Consider the following 15,374-nt stretch of genomic DNA (forward strand, 5'->3'; position numbering starts at 1 on the left):
CAGATTTGCTCCAAGTCTAATTTGAGTCTTTGGGGTGTCAGTCTGAGTTAACTGTCTGGGTGCAAGAACTAGCTGAGTTTTAGTCGCAAATCTGAGTTGACTCTTGAGTCTCTAGGCGTGAGTCCAAATCGAGTCTGGATGTGAGGCTAAATCTTGGAGTAAATCCAAGTTGAGATGTTGGGTCCAAGTCTAAATTAAATCTGGAGTCTTTGGGGTGTCAGTCTGAGTTGACTGTCTGGGTGCAAAAACTGGCTGAGTTTTGAGTCTTTGGATGCGAGTCCAAGTTAAATCTTGAGGCTCTAGATGTCTAAATCGAGGCAGGATGTGAATCCAAATCTTGGAGCAAATCCAAGTTGAGGCTTTGGGTCCACGTTTAAATGAAATCTTAAGTCTAATTGGAGTCTTGAGTCTTTGGGGTGTCAGTCTGAGTTGACTGTCTGGGTGCAAGAACTAGCTGAGTTTTAGTCTCAGAGTGCAAATCTGAGTTTACTCTTGATTCTCTGGGCCAAATGGAGTAAATCCGAGTTGAGACGTTGGGTCCCAGTCTAAATTAAATCTGGAGTCTTTGGGGTGTCAGTCTGAGTTGACTGTCTGGGTAAAAGAACTAGCTGAGTTTATGTCTCTGGGTGAGAGTCTGAATCTTGGAGCAAATCCGAGTTGAGACGTTAGGTCCAAGTCTAAAGTCTTTAGAGTTTTTAGAAGTCAGTCCGAAGTGATTCTGGATGTGAGTCTTGGAGCAAATCTGAGTTGAGGCTTTGGGTCCAAGTTTAAATTAAATCTGGAGTCTTTAGGTGTATGAGTTTAAATCTCTTCTTGTACATTTCCACCACCCCACCTCATACCCAACTCCCCAGCTCATCCATTCCAGGGAACACAGTTCCACTGCTCCCCAACTCAATGCTGGAAGTCTTCATAGCATATAGTGTGTATTGCAAGCTTTCATTACTTGTTAGTAACATTCAAAAGCTAACTCCAGTGCTAAACTAAAGAAGAAAACTTCAGACACCCAGCATAGACCTCATAAGCGTCTTCCAAACCATTCCTTTAAATCACTGATCTTACTTTAAAGCTAGCTGCTTGTCACTGTAAAGCAACACTCAGCTTTTCCAGCTCTTTTGAAAGGCATTAAAGGATCCTACGCCGCTCCTCCCTCACTCTTTGACCCGGAGAGCTCCTCTCCCAGGCAGAATCTGTCTCTCAGCTGCCGCCGCAGAGTCGACCCTGCTGTGGTCAGACGCAGCGCAGTGCTGGAATGCAGATGTGTTTAAAAGGCCGATAATAAGCAGCCTCTGGTTTCTCGGCGCTCTCTCCCGGCCTTTAACAGCATGTAAGCACTTACTAATTTAGAATATAATATCATGCTTGGAAGGCCTATAAGCAGCTAGAGTTTACACAAAGAGATGCTAATTATGTTTTCCCCTCTCGCGGACTCAAAGGCAGGCAATAAATTGTTTCCCATACTTGCACCGAAGACACGCATGGTGGAAATTGGTAATGTTGCATCGTCAAAGACAGCCCACAAGGACCCACATGAAACAACAGGGCTGGTTAGGGCTTTCCTAGAGCGATCTTCAGAAAGCGGCGCTGTTTAATAGCTCGATGTCTCTGATATCCAGTCTCTGAAGACCTCTCATTTTCTCATGGATTCTTTAAATGAACAAATGTTTGTGGACACCCATTCTAACGAACACATTCGGCTTCTTGATGATGAAACTACATCCAATATTTCTGGGGTGACTTGGGCAGTTGAGGATAAGGTGGGATGATGATCATCATTCAACGTCCAACATGATCCCACTAACACTTTTGTCATTGAATGCAATCAAATCCTCACAGCAATGCTCCTCCTCCAAAATTTAGTACAAAGCCTTCTTCCCTGGACAGTCGAGACCGTTACTCCAACAAAAGCAGGATCAACTCCTTAATATCCTTCATTTCAAAAGAAACAATGAACAAACAGGTGTCCCAATACTTTTGTCAATTTAGTGTAGTTTATCTAACCAGTCTTTAATTAACGTAATTAATCAGTTGAGGTACCACCTGCCTAATATTGTGTAGGTCCCCCTCGTGCCACCAAAACAGATCTGACCTATCCAGGAATGGACTCCACAAGACCTCTGAAGGTGTACTGTGGTACCAGGATGTTAGCAGCCGATAGAGGTGGGCAGGACCTCCATGAGCATCCATCAGCCTTGGGCAACCATGACTCTGTCGCAGATCACTGGTTGTCCTTCCTTGGAGCACTTTTGGTAGGTACTGACCACTGCATAACCCTGGAACACCCCACAAGACCTGCTTGCTGATGTTCTGGAGATGTTCTGAGCTGGTCGTTTATCTAGAACATCACAGTTTGGTTCTTCTCAAAGTGTCTCAGATTCTTACGCTTGTCTATTTTTCCTGCTTCATCACTTTCCTTCATCACCTTTAAGAACTGACTGTTTACTTACTGCCTAATATGTAGATCCAACCCTTGACAGGAGCCACTGGAACCAAACTGGTTGAGTGCTGTGCTGCAAATCATATATTTTAATTTGAATAAATTTCAGTAACAGTGGAGTTCAGAGGTCTTGTTAGTCTTGTGGATTACAAGGTAGAGTAAAGAGGCCTATGGCCTCAGTATTAAAGGGTTAAACGTGCCCTAATGAAAGCAGTGGCGTCTGGTGTTGGTGTGCTTTTACTTCAGAACCCTCTCATCTCCGCAAGCCTTACAAGTGTACCTGTAAAGAGATAAGTACAGGCTCCTCCATGGTGTGAAACCACATTAGAAGAGAAGACCCATTTTCCAGTTTCTGAGAGAAATGTTTCCGGCCTTTAGGACCCGTCTGCTGGGAGGCAGTGTTTATGTTGAAGCGTTATACGCATTTGTGCATTACAGGCGTGGGCTATAGAGGGGTATAAAGCACCCCAGCATTGAGGAGCTGTGGAGCAGTTGAAGTTGAGGAGGATTTGGGAATTATGAGGTGGGGTGGTGATCATCATCCAGCATCCTGACCTCACTAAAACTCTTGTCGCGGAATGCAATCAAATCCTCACAGCAATGTACCTCTTCTTTCCTGTACAGTAGAGACAGTTGCTCCACCAAAAGCAGGATCGACTCTTTTAATAGCCTCGATTTCAGAAGAAACGGCGTTTGAGCAGGTGTCCCAATACTTTTGTCCATATAGCACAAGAAATATTGTTGATTAGCCGCCTATAGAACGTATATGACATAATGAAATGCTTTTTGTTTTGATGTACTCTAAATCAAAGAAGATGAGTTTGAGAAAACGTTTGAAGCTAGACTTTTATGCTTTGAACTGTGAAAATGTCTTGGCACCTTTGTAGGAGAAGAAAACAGATATTTAAATATAATGTTAATGTTAATATGACAACATAAAATTTTGGTCATTTCTTTAGGTCCATTGTTCATAAACTGTAATGTGTTCTGGTGATATAGGGTAATATAGGCCACTTCCACCATAGTTTAATTTCTAATCAGCTTTAATACAAGAGTAAAGACATGGTTGGAGTGCATTTCCCCACATGGTTTTGGTAGCATGCACAAAAATGGCAGAAACAGAGGTCTTTAGAGGACTTTATTTTTAGTTTTAATTTTAAGACCTATATATATATATATATATATATATATATATATATATATATATATATATATATATATATATTATCTCATATATATTATATTATATTACTATTTCTGTAATATATATATATATATATAGTATTAAATAGTATCATAATATATACTATATATAAGAAATAGTTATGTATAAAGTAATACTATATATATAATCTAATAACATATAATAGGATACTACATATATTATTAGATTATATATAGTATTACTTTATACATAACTATTTCTTATTTTCTTATAAGACAATTATTCTTTAAATGCTAATTGACAGTGATTGATTGATTGATTGATTGATTCTTCATCGTATTCAGTGCAACATGATGTAATTCAGCTCTGTTGTAGCACACAGCATACAGTAAACTGCATGTATACAGTGTGTTACCTGTTGCTGGGGGTGACTGATTGAAGTATCGCAGGCTTATAGAGGTTAAATGTTGATGTTATAGATGTTATACGTCTTCTATATGAATATGTTAATGTGTGTGTATACCTGACAGTAAGGCCGGTATACTCAATCGCTGAAACTCGACTGAAGACTTTCAGTTTGTTTGATATTCAGTGTATAATGTATACAGTATATAAATGATCACTGGATTACTAACATCATTAATAGTAGCAGCCCAAATTTGCGGCCTCCTCCTCCTCCTCCTCCGAATCTTCTCACAAGCTCCTTCAAGAAACTTCCAGCGGAAAACCTGCAACACTGAAGCAGATGGAACTGATTTCCTGCCATTATGGAGCTGCGAGTGCTAAATGCTGGGGGATGTTGTTAGATATCTGACAGTAAAGTTTGGTATGTCTCTGAGACAAATGGAATACACGTGTGATAATTGAGTGCGGTCGGCCGCGGGGGAGCCGCGAGCCCCTCAGAAGCGCGAGAAAAGCATGGTTTCCTCCAGGCTGAGGGACTGTGGGAGAGATTCTCTACAGGGAACTGATAACGAGCTCCTGGACGATGTGCGAACAGCACTCAGGACGAGACGGCTTTTGAAGCTTCTTGTGTTTTTGGCCGTGTGAATGAGACCGGACTCGCTGCGTCATTCTGTTGCTAATGCTAATGGAGCTTGTTCGAGGGGTCCGGGGGGAGGACAAAGCAGAGGGACTCTGCTGTGGTGTGGTGTTTCTTTATTTACCTGCTGAAAAGACCCAGCAGTAAACTGGTGCAACAACACCTGGGACTAGTTAAATACCGTTATTGTCGTTACATTGGGCAGTGCTTGTCTAGTCCCTGTAGAGAAGAAGTACTGCCAATAGAATAGGACTCTCTGCAGCAGATAAACATTGATGAATCTACTGACACCATGCTGCCTAATGCCAGGCGTGGGCTAGAGGGGTATAAAAAGCCCCCCAGCATTGAGGAGCTGTGGAGCAGTGGAGGAACTGTGTTCTCTGGAATGATGGTGGTGGAGCTCCATCCAGTACTTTTGGGATGAGTTGGGGACTTGAGAAGGATGAGGTGAGGTGGTGATTGTCATCCAACATTCTGCCCTTACTAAAACTCTTGTGGCTGAATGCAATCAATTCCTCACAACAATGCTCCTCTTCTTCCCTGTACAGTAGAGACTGTTACTCCAACAAAAGCAGGATCTACTATTTTTAATAGCCTTGATTTTATAAGCAACAATGAATGAGCAGGTGTCCAAATACTTTTCAAAAATTATTGTTGCGTCTTACGGTTTCAGCATTGTTGACGTTCATTATTGAATGCTGATGTGTTACACACTTTACAATAAGGGCTTTAATTGATGTTCATAAGGGTCAATAACTTATAAAAAGGTGAAAACAAGAGTAAGATGAAACAGGATGAAACTAAGATGAAACAGGAGAAAATGAAATGCGCCGAATATTAACGATTCATTCTTTCAGACTGACTGTATGATGTTACAGTTACAGTGTAATAAACACCGGTACTGAATCCATATCATAGAGCCCTGCTGTTTCCATTCCAACAGCATGAGAGAAGAAATCAGAGCTGCAAGCTGATATTTTCTTTTATGGGCTTGTATTTTCGTACTGCAGTAAATGGATCGATGCATGGTTATGAATAGTGGTTATGAATAAAGTCATGCAGATCTGCACTGTAATTCCAATACAGTAATAATAGGGAGATTCTGGGTATTTACCATCAAAAGCCATGGTTGACTCTGTTATTTAAACACACTAAATTATATACTGTCACTCGTGTGTCTGTGTGGCTACATCACACGGGCAATTTCTTGCATGTTCCCTCAGCACTATATGAATATGTTTTTGCACACACACACACACACACACACACACACACACACACACACATGCAGTCACATACACACACACACACACACACATGCAGTCACATACACACACACACACACACACACACAGTCACATACACAACTGTAGCAAAGGTAGTAAAATAGGACTACAGAAGAACCCTGTTAAGTTTGGGAAATATCATGATAAAACATCCCTTCTTCTGCACTGCTAGTATACTTGTAGTATACTTGTAGTATATAGTATAGTATATAGTAGTAGTATATAATAAAAAATGTGTATGACCAGCAAAAAAGACTAATTAGACTTCTGGGGGGGGGGGGGGGGGGATGGGAGGGGGATGGTGTAGGGCAAATAAATAAATAAATAAACAAACTTCACAATTGAATGTATTTATTTATTTATTTATTTATTTATTTATTTTAATACAAGGAAATTGGCATTACCAAAAATTTAATTTAAAAATATTATTATTATTCATCTGAAGATGGTGAAATTATCTTAATAATTAAAAGAAAATGAAATAAATAAATAAATAAATAAATAATAAAAATAAACTTCACAATTTGAACATTTAATGTTCAATGCAGTCAAGAATTTAACCATCAAATATTTGCCAGAAATGTATTATTATTTTTTATTATTTATTTATTTTTATTTATTTTTATTTATTATTATTATTATTATTATTATTATTATTATTATTATTACTAATAAATTCAAAAGGGCAATTAAATGCGACTTTGCACTTAAACCGATCGGCCATAACATTAAAAACCACCGGTAGGTGAAGTGAAGAACACTGATGATCTGGTTCCAGTGACTTCTGTCAAGGGGTGACTCTATATATTAGGCAATAGATGAACAGTCAGTTCTTGAAGGTGATGAGACACTTTGACAAGAACCAAACTGTGATGTTCTACACGACTGGGTCAGAACATCTCCAAAACATCAGGCAGGTCTTGAAGTGTATGCAGTGGTCAGTACCTACCAAAAGTGCTCCAAGGAAGGACCACCGGTGACCCCGCAACAGGGTCATGGTCATGGATGCCGACGGCTCATTGATGCTCATGGTGGTCCCACCTCACAGCTCACAGGAATTCTTGAAGGATCTGCTGTCAACGTCTTAGCCAGGTCAGAGCTGCTTTGGTGGCACCAGTGTGAGATCCTCAGTATGAGACAGATTCAGTGATATTGATCATTAATCGCCAAGTGGACTGTTTGTAGTGATGCCGATGGTCCTGAGGGCGTAGAGGGCGAGGAACCCTGTTGCCCTGAGCTGTTTTGGTGGGAGCCAGTGGACCAAGGACTTCATGGCAGTCTGCCATAGCCTGCCAGTGTTTTCACAACACGCCCTGCTGTTTACTTTACCACCTGCGAGGGTACAGGGGTACGCGACGGGGTCACACAGACAGGGGCGCGGGGAGCGAGGAGGGTTAAATGGAGGAGTGAATGCACAGCTATTCTGCTGGGATTTACGTGGGACGGGCGAGATTAGGCAGCATTCCACCGACAGACGGAATGTATGGTTCAGCAGTCGCTGGTTGAAGTTCTCTGGCCTTAAACAGGGGTGTGTGTATGTGTGTGTAGGGGGTAGTGAGGGCAGTGGGCCCCTCAGCCAGGGGCACTGAGGACAAGAGTGCTGCTAAAGCCAATTAGTCTGACTTATCCCTCCTGTGCTTTGCCACTTAGCCGTCTTTGCACTTTTTTAAGGGCGAATATCATGGGAAACGGAGACAGCCTATATATGGAAAATAAGCTGCAATTTGTGCATTTACATCTCTCCACCTATTCAGCCAATGGTTTAGCCCCGCCCATCTCTGGAATGGTGGTGGTGCTCCAATGATCCAATGCTATTGGGATGACTTGGTGAGTTGGGGATTATGAGGTGGGCTGGTGATAATCATCCAACATACTGATCTCACCAAAACACTAGTTTCCGAATGCAATCAAATCCTCACAGCAATTCTCCTCCAAAATCTAGTAGAAAGCCAGCCTTCTTCTTTGAGCAGTATAGACAGTCACCCCAACAACCCTCAATTCTTTTTAATATCCTTAATTTCATAAGAAACAGTAAAGAACAGTGAAGGTGTCTGAATACTTTTGTCCATTTAGTGTGCATCCACCCACGCCCATTCATTTTGAAGCTAAAACAAGCATTTTAGCCTCAGCTACTTTCAGAACAATGCACAATATAGGACAGCCAATCAGAACAGAGATGATTTACATATAGCAGAATAACCTAAAGCTCCAGCTGGGATTGATTTTTTCATAGTAGCCAATCCCATTCAAGGCTGTGAGACGCCACTGATGAAACCCATGCAGACCCGCTGCTGCAGTTGATTGTATAGATGCTGAACTGGTCAGAGCTCCATGGGAAGGCCAGGTCGATCCTCTAAACACTCTGTTCCTCCACTGATGCTAAAACACCACTTTTGCAATGAGTCAGGATGTTTAGACGGATTGACTCTTCAGATGCTGATGTTGTTCTGGACTCTAAACTGCTCCAGTGCTGAGGCTATTTCACAGTAAACACACTTACTAAAGCATGTGGAGGCGGGGGGGGTCTCTGAATTCATATAAACTAGGAGTTCTGAAGAGGAGTATGTGCTGTGCTTATAGTAAAACTGAGGCATGAGAAATGAATAAAGGGGACTTTTTTTAAATATGATAGGACTGTATATACATTATATTATTGTATATTCTTTTGGCTTATATATATATATATATATATATATATATATATATATAATATTATATATATAATATATATTTTCAAGTATATTATCCCTATCAGGTAAAAAAAAAAACCAAACACCTCCATTATCTTAATTTTTCTTATTTACATTTATGACATTTAGCTGATGCTCTTCTCCAGAGCGACTTACAAGATTACACATATTACAGAAGTGGGCCAATGTAATGTTAGGAGTCTTGCCCAAGGACTCTGGTAGCTCACTGGCAGGTTATCTGTTGCGCCACACCAACCACCACATTATTCACCATAATGTAAATCTGGTTGTTCTTTATATTGTATCAGGATTTTATGAGGAATGGACCAATAGAAATCCTCCAAAATAACTTTTCACATTGACCACTATTAAAAGTTTGAATTATGCTCATGTTGTAACAAAAAACAATTTAACATAGTAAACTCTTACTCTTATGATGAGAAGATCACCACATCAAACACTTATAAGTTATAATTTAGTCAGGAGTGCCAAAGCTTTTGCATACAACAAATCTCCATTTGGGCCAATTTGGACTTTTTATATGATGTACCTCTGAATTATATCAGAATTTCATGATGATTTGACCAAGAAAATACTGAAACTAACTATTATTTAACTATTATTAAATATTGTTTTACATTGATTTCCATAAAAATGTTTTTTTTTTTTTTTATCTCCTGTGTAATTGACCTTTTTGGAGTCACATAGTTTTCAAGGGAAACTAAACCTCAAATTTCATTTTTCTGCACATTGTGGACACAATTTCTATTCATTTACTAATTTAACATTAAAAATAAAATGTATAACATATAAAATACAGCATAAAGTAAATAAACATACTGTACATAGCACATGCCTGGCATTTATACCATGTGATATGTGAAGAGTTTAAATCAAAATCCATGATACCTTGTTTAAAATCTTGGTTATTTAAAACTGTAAAACAATACAATTTGGTCAAGCCCAAGCATTTGCATAAAACTATACAGTCTAGCAAAAAACAACATCTCCATTTGTCCCAGTGTGGACTTTTTGATTTTATGTATATCTGAATTGTATCAGAGTTTCATGATGGATGGATGGATGGATGATAGAAATGCTCCAAATTTACTTGGAATAAGGTATTTTTAAAATTTTTACATGTTTTTACATTGACCTCCATTAAAAGTATTTTACTTCTGCGGTAAAGTTGAATATAATACTAATATAAAAATGTATATAATAAAATGATACTATGTAGTTGAAGAGTTATATATATTATAAATTTATCATTATCAATTATTGCTGTAAATTGTTTCATTATTTCAATATATATGTAATTCTATAAATGTATAAATGTATACATGTAAAAAGTAAATCTTACTGTGAGCTATATCTGGAGCTATATCGTCTGAACAGTTCACGCTCCTAAACTGACGTGTATGTGCTAAACAGCTACGAAGGAGTTTCAGTAGCCAGTAGTTTGGCCCCGCCCTCTTCTTTGATTTTAACGTCCTTGCTTTCTTTAAGCTTTTAAGCTTTTTATTTTACTTTGACGCTGCAGCAGCAGCAGCGCCCTCCTGTGGCCATGTTCAGTTCTTCAAACACAGAGCGGCTGAGATTTGGGCCTTCTACTTTAGTCTGGTCTGGTACCTCGCTCGCTCGCCACTGAAAACCTCCCTCACTGCTCTTCACACTGCCACACAGATAACACACCTGTGTTCAGGTAGGCCAGGTAGGGGCCACCTTTACCTGCTGTGTGAACGAATGAGCCTGAATGAACTTCTGAGCCACATGCAGCTATTCATTAGCCATGTGAGCATGTTCCTTTGAGATCTTCCTGCGGTGGCAGCTGTGTTTGTGTGTATTTGTGTTTATGTCTGTGTGTGTGTGTGTGTGTGTGTGTGTGTGTGTGTGTGTGTGTGCAGATCTCCAAGAGGAGGATGATGCATGTCGTTATGGTGGCAGATGATAAAGTTGTGGTGCTTTTGACCTCACACCTCATTAATCAACTTCTCACTCAACCTCTGTCTCCACTTCACTGTCAAACATGCCATTACACACTTACACACACACACACACACACACACACACACACACATGCTAGACTGAAACAGGCCTCATTTGCTACCATTGGCAGCCCCTCAGGAAGCATAAAGAGCGCTGTGGGTTGTCTCCATCAGCAGCAGGGGCTGATTTCCTCTGATGGGGGTCTCTAAAGACAATAACGCTGACTCAGGTTAGCTGAGAGAGGCTTTCTCAGACATGACCCCTCCCCATTCACACGGACTCCTACCGCTCAGCTTTCACTGCAAACCCTGAAGCGATGACGTCGCCTTTTCTAGGAGACTGATAAGCAACAGCCATAATAATGTTAAAACAGTCGCTAGGGTCCGGAAGAGTCCATGAGTTCCTACAATGTTCTTCATGGTGCTTCTAGCTTGAAACACTTCTACTTACACTATAGGGACAAAAGTATTGGGACACCTGCTTGTTCATTGCTTCTTCTGAAATCAAGGCTATTAAAAAGAGTTGATCTGCTTTTGTTGGAGTAACTGTCTCTACTGTCCAGGAAAGAAGACTTTCTACTAGATTTTGGAGGAGGAACATTGCTGTGAGGATTTGATTGCATTCAGTAGCAAGAGCATTAGTTCCCCAGAGAACACAGTTCTTCCACTGCTCCACAGCTCAATGCTGGGGGGCTGTATACCCCTCTAGCCCATGCCTGGCATTAGGCAGCATGATGCCAATAGGTTCATGATGTTGATCTGCTCCAGAGAGTCCTATTCTATTGGCAGTTCTTCTCTGAAGGGACAAGATGAGATGAGATGTCTGTGATGCTTGGCTCACAGCCAATCCAGTTGTTGCAGTGAAAAGCGGATCTGTTTTGTCTGATGGGTTTTTGCTTAAGCAGCTGGAAGGGATGGGTGGGTGGGGGGTGGGGGGTGGTCTGTAGACTTGCTCAGTTGCCCCAGGCAGCCCTGCATCACCACTATCTTCTCGGTTGTGCAGACAGCTGTAGCGCTGGTGATGGACATTTCTGGTGTCCCTGCACAGCTGTTTTTTTACAGCAGCAGGTTTTCAACTGGAGGTCTGTGATCCCTCACCCCCTCTTAAAGAATATGAAGCCTTTAAGCTCAAAGCTCGTCCTCCAACAAGCTTAAACACTATGCTGGTGCCAAACCTGCTGTGACTTTGTCTCAGGAATGCTGCGGCTCACTCTGGTTTATCTGAGTGGTCAATGTTCAATGTTTTTTTTTACAGGAAGTTTCTAAGTGTTAATGGTAATATTGGTGGATAGTGATGATGTTGTTGATGGTAATGTTTGTGGCCTTGGCATGATGGAGAATTGTGGTATTTGATGGTAAACGGTTGTGTTTGGTGAGAAGGAGAAGGATTATGGTGTTTAATTGCAAATGATGGAGTTTGTTAGAGAATGATAGTAATTGGTGAAGAATGATGGCACTGGTTGGAGAATGAAGTATTTGGTGGAGAAAGATGGAGTTTGGTGGAGGGCGACGGTGTTTGCTTGAGAGTTTGATGGCAAATGATGGTGTTTGGTGGAGAATGATGGTAATTGCTGAAGAAGGATGCCACTGGTTGGAGAATGAAGGTATTTGGTGGAAAAAGATTGTGTGTGTTGTAAAAAATGATGGTGTTTTCTGAAGAAGGATGCTGTTAGGTGGAGAGTGGAGAATAGTGCTTGTTGGAGAAGGGTTATGGTGTTTAATTGCAAATTATGGTGTTTGTTAGAGAATGATGGTAATTGGTGGAGAGTAATAATGCTTGATGGTAAAAGATGGTGTTTGTTAGAGAAATGTGATGTTTGGCTGGAGACTGGTGGTGTTTGGTGGAGAATTATGGTATTTTTTGGAGAGTGCTGTTGGTGGAGAGTTACGTTGTTGGAGATAATGTTGTTTTCCAGACAATGTTGGTGTTTGGTGGAGAACGTGGGTGATTGTAAAGACACTATCAGCACTACCTGACGCCCTTCCACATTTTCATTGATCTGAACGATTGTGCTCTCATTGGCTCTTCGAACATTTCTTTGAGGAACGTATGGAACAGAACCCATCCAGCGTTCTCCGTCTCCACCAGTCAGATCTGACCTAGATGTTCTGTGTCTCTGTGTTCTGCAGTCAGGTCTGATCCGGATGTCAGGTGACGAGTTCTTCATCACACCTCTGCCCGAACATTTGGCATTGGAGCACAACTACAGCGCCCCTCCTGGACACCACCCACATGTAGTTTACAAACGCTCAGCTGAGCTCAGGGTCCACGGGGACAGCTCGGAAAGAGCGAAGAAACCCCAGCACCCCCTTCACCATCATCACCACCACCAGCACCAGCAGGACTACCAGCATGGGAAGTTTCAGAGGCAGCACTTCTGTGGACGCCGCAAGCAATGTATGTAAGGACACTTCTTCTCCTTCCTCAGCTTTCCTCTGCAGGCAGCAGGAAAATGCATTAGCCTTCTAGAGAAACAGCCCAGTGCCCTCTGAGGCCGGGCTCGCTTACGGCTCTCCGAAACATACAGGGCATGTACAGACGTATGCAAAAGTTTGGGCACTCAAGTTGGGCACTGTGTAAACCTGCACATTTAAGCCACAATTTCTATTTATATACTGAACCTAATTTTAATTATAGCATTAAAATGTTCTACACTCTTTATACGAGCAATGAATTGTGTTTATTACTTTCCAATATGTTAAATTAAACCATTAATGTGAAGTGGTGCTCGCTGTAGAGAATTTACACTAGTGTCAGCCCCTCTGTATCGCACCCTCTCCCGGGGCGATTCCGAGCCGCCGCCCACAGGCCCAAATAAGGACTTCCTCCTTGTTTGGTTCTTTGTTTTAGTGCTGTGTTTTGTTTCATATTCATGTGTTTCACCTGGGACCTGGGGGTACTTAAGGAGCTTCGACACTGAGCTCCTTGCCAAGAATTGCAAGTTCGGAACCTAAAGAAAGCCCGAAAGGTTGCCGATACGGCTCACGATGCGTTTAGGTCAGCTTTGGCTCTCCTTCCACGTTCTCGAGCAGGCCACCTGGCCATCCACGGATTCAGCAAGGCGCTCTCGCTCGCTACCAAGTTAGACCCACGACTCTCGCTCCAGCTAGAAAACCCACTTCTGACCCACTGCAGTGCCAGGTTTGGCCGGCCTAGCCATTTTTGGTTCTGCGGGTGGTTCCCCAGCCCTCATCCCCCCTTTATCCCTGCCCTGCTCACCAAGCTCAGCTCCCAGAGTCCCCCAGTCTCAGGTGTGTTTTGTGTTGTTTTCACATGTATGCCCGTTAGCTGCTGCTTCATTTGTTTTGCCCCTTTGCATGTTTTTGACTTGTGTTAATAAATTACTTGCATTGGACCCATCTCTGTGAGTGTTCATCCCTCGGTGTCTGGCCTAACCCACCATGACAACTAGGGTGTTTTACTCAGTAGCGCTTGCTCTGAGAGTTTGGTATGTTTGGTTGACCACGGAAATGGTCAGTGGCCCACCGGCAGGTGATTGTGCAGCCGTTCCTGAACCATTCCTGAACTATTAGCACTACCTAATATCCTCTTCCCTAAATGAGCCCAGAATTGGTCCTAGTTGTGGATTTGTTTGGGACAACCCCACCACTCCAAACAGGCCTGGGAGCGGTGTCTTTACTGTCCGGTGCTCGGCCCCAGTACGGAGCAATCATAGTACTCAAGCGAATTGGGCTTTGGGGGGGGGGATCATGTTCAGACACGGTGGACAGTGAGCACACATGCCCAGAGCAGTGGGCAGCCATGGAGAGTGAAGAGGGTGAAGGGCCTTGCTCGAGGGCCCAACAGCGGCAGCTTGCCGAGCCCGGGTATCGAACCCACAACCCTGTCATCTGAGCTTTTGGCCCATTTGAATGTAATATGTACATAATTTATGTACAGGCAATTAAAAATAACTGCCCAGATGTGTTTTTCCTAGATGACCACTCATTGTTACAGGGTTCGAGACTGAGACTGTGATGATGCTTAGCGTAGGATTTAGTGTGAAATCCATTATGTAGTTATTCTCCATCTCTCTCTCTCTCTCTCTCTCTCTCTCTCTCTCTCTCTCTCTCTCTCTATCTCTCTCTCTCTCTCTTACAGACACTCCTCAGCCCCCTGCAGACGATCGCTATATCATGCCTGATGAGTTTGACATTCCAGGCCGAACAAAGCGCTCTCCGATCTCCTCTAATAAGGTGTCTAAGGCCGGTGGGCTGAACGTGGAGACTCTGGTGGTGGCCGACAGGAAGATGCTGGAGAAACACGGGCGAGAAAACGTCACCACCTACGTCCTCACTGTCATGAACATGGTGGGGAGATGTTCCTAATTCTACATAACGCATCATAAATTCTGATTCATATTCTAATAGATGACTAATAGATCTGTCACTGATCGATCTGTCTGTGGGTGTGTGGGCTTCAACAGGTCTCCAGTCTCTTTAAAGACGGCACCATCGGAAGTGACATCAACATCGTCGTCGTCAGTCTGATCCTACTCGAACAAGATCCAGTAAGATGCAGTACATCTGTCACGAGTTAGACACTGGATAGACCTGTATGGCTCCTAATGTGATTATTTAATGGACACAAAGTGATCACCATCACCCTGACCTCACTAACACTCTTGTTGCTGAATGCAATCAAATCCTCACAGCAATGCTCCTCCTCCAAAATCTAGTAGAAACCTTCTTCCCTGCACAGTAGGAACAGTTACTCCAACAAAAGCAGGATCTTTTTAATACCCCACATTCCAGAAGAAACAATG

The 15,374-nt window shown here is 42.1% G+C and overlaps 1 protein-coding gene across 1 annotated transcript in view; it reads left to right on the top strand.

The window, feature by feature from the left end:
- Positions 1-15,374, top strand: part of adamts18 (ADAM metallopeptidase with thrombospondin type 1 motif, 18) — an 82,067-nt gene that overhangs the window by 20,533 nt on the left and 46,160 nt on the right. Inside the window, exons 3-5 of the mRNA XM_072671393.1 lie at positions 12,739-13,006; positions 14,711-14,919; positions 15,036-15,119. Coding sequence (XP_072527494.1) covers positions 12,739-13,006; positions 14,711-14,919; positions 15,036-15,119 — 561 coding nt within the window. The remainder of the gene's footprint in view (positions 1-12,738; positions 13,007-14,710; positions 14,920-15,035; positions 15,120-15,374) is intronic.

This window comes from Salminus brasiliensis, chromosome 25 (assembly GCF_030463535.1).
Source record: "Salminus brasiliensis chromosome 25, fSalBra1.hap2, whole genome shotgun sequence".
NCBI lineage: Eukaryota > Metazoa > Chordata > Actinopteri > Characiformes > Bryconidae > Salminus > Salminus brasiliensis.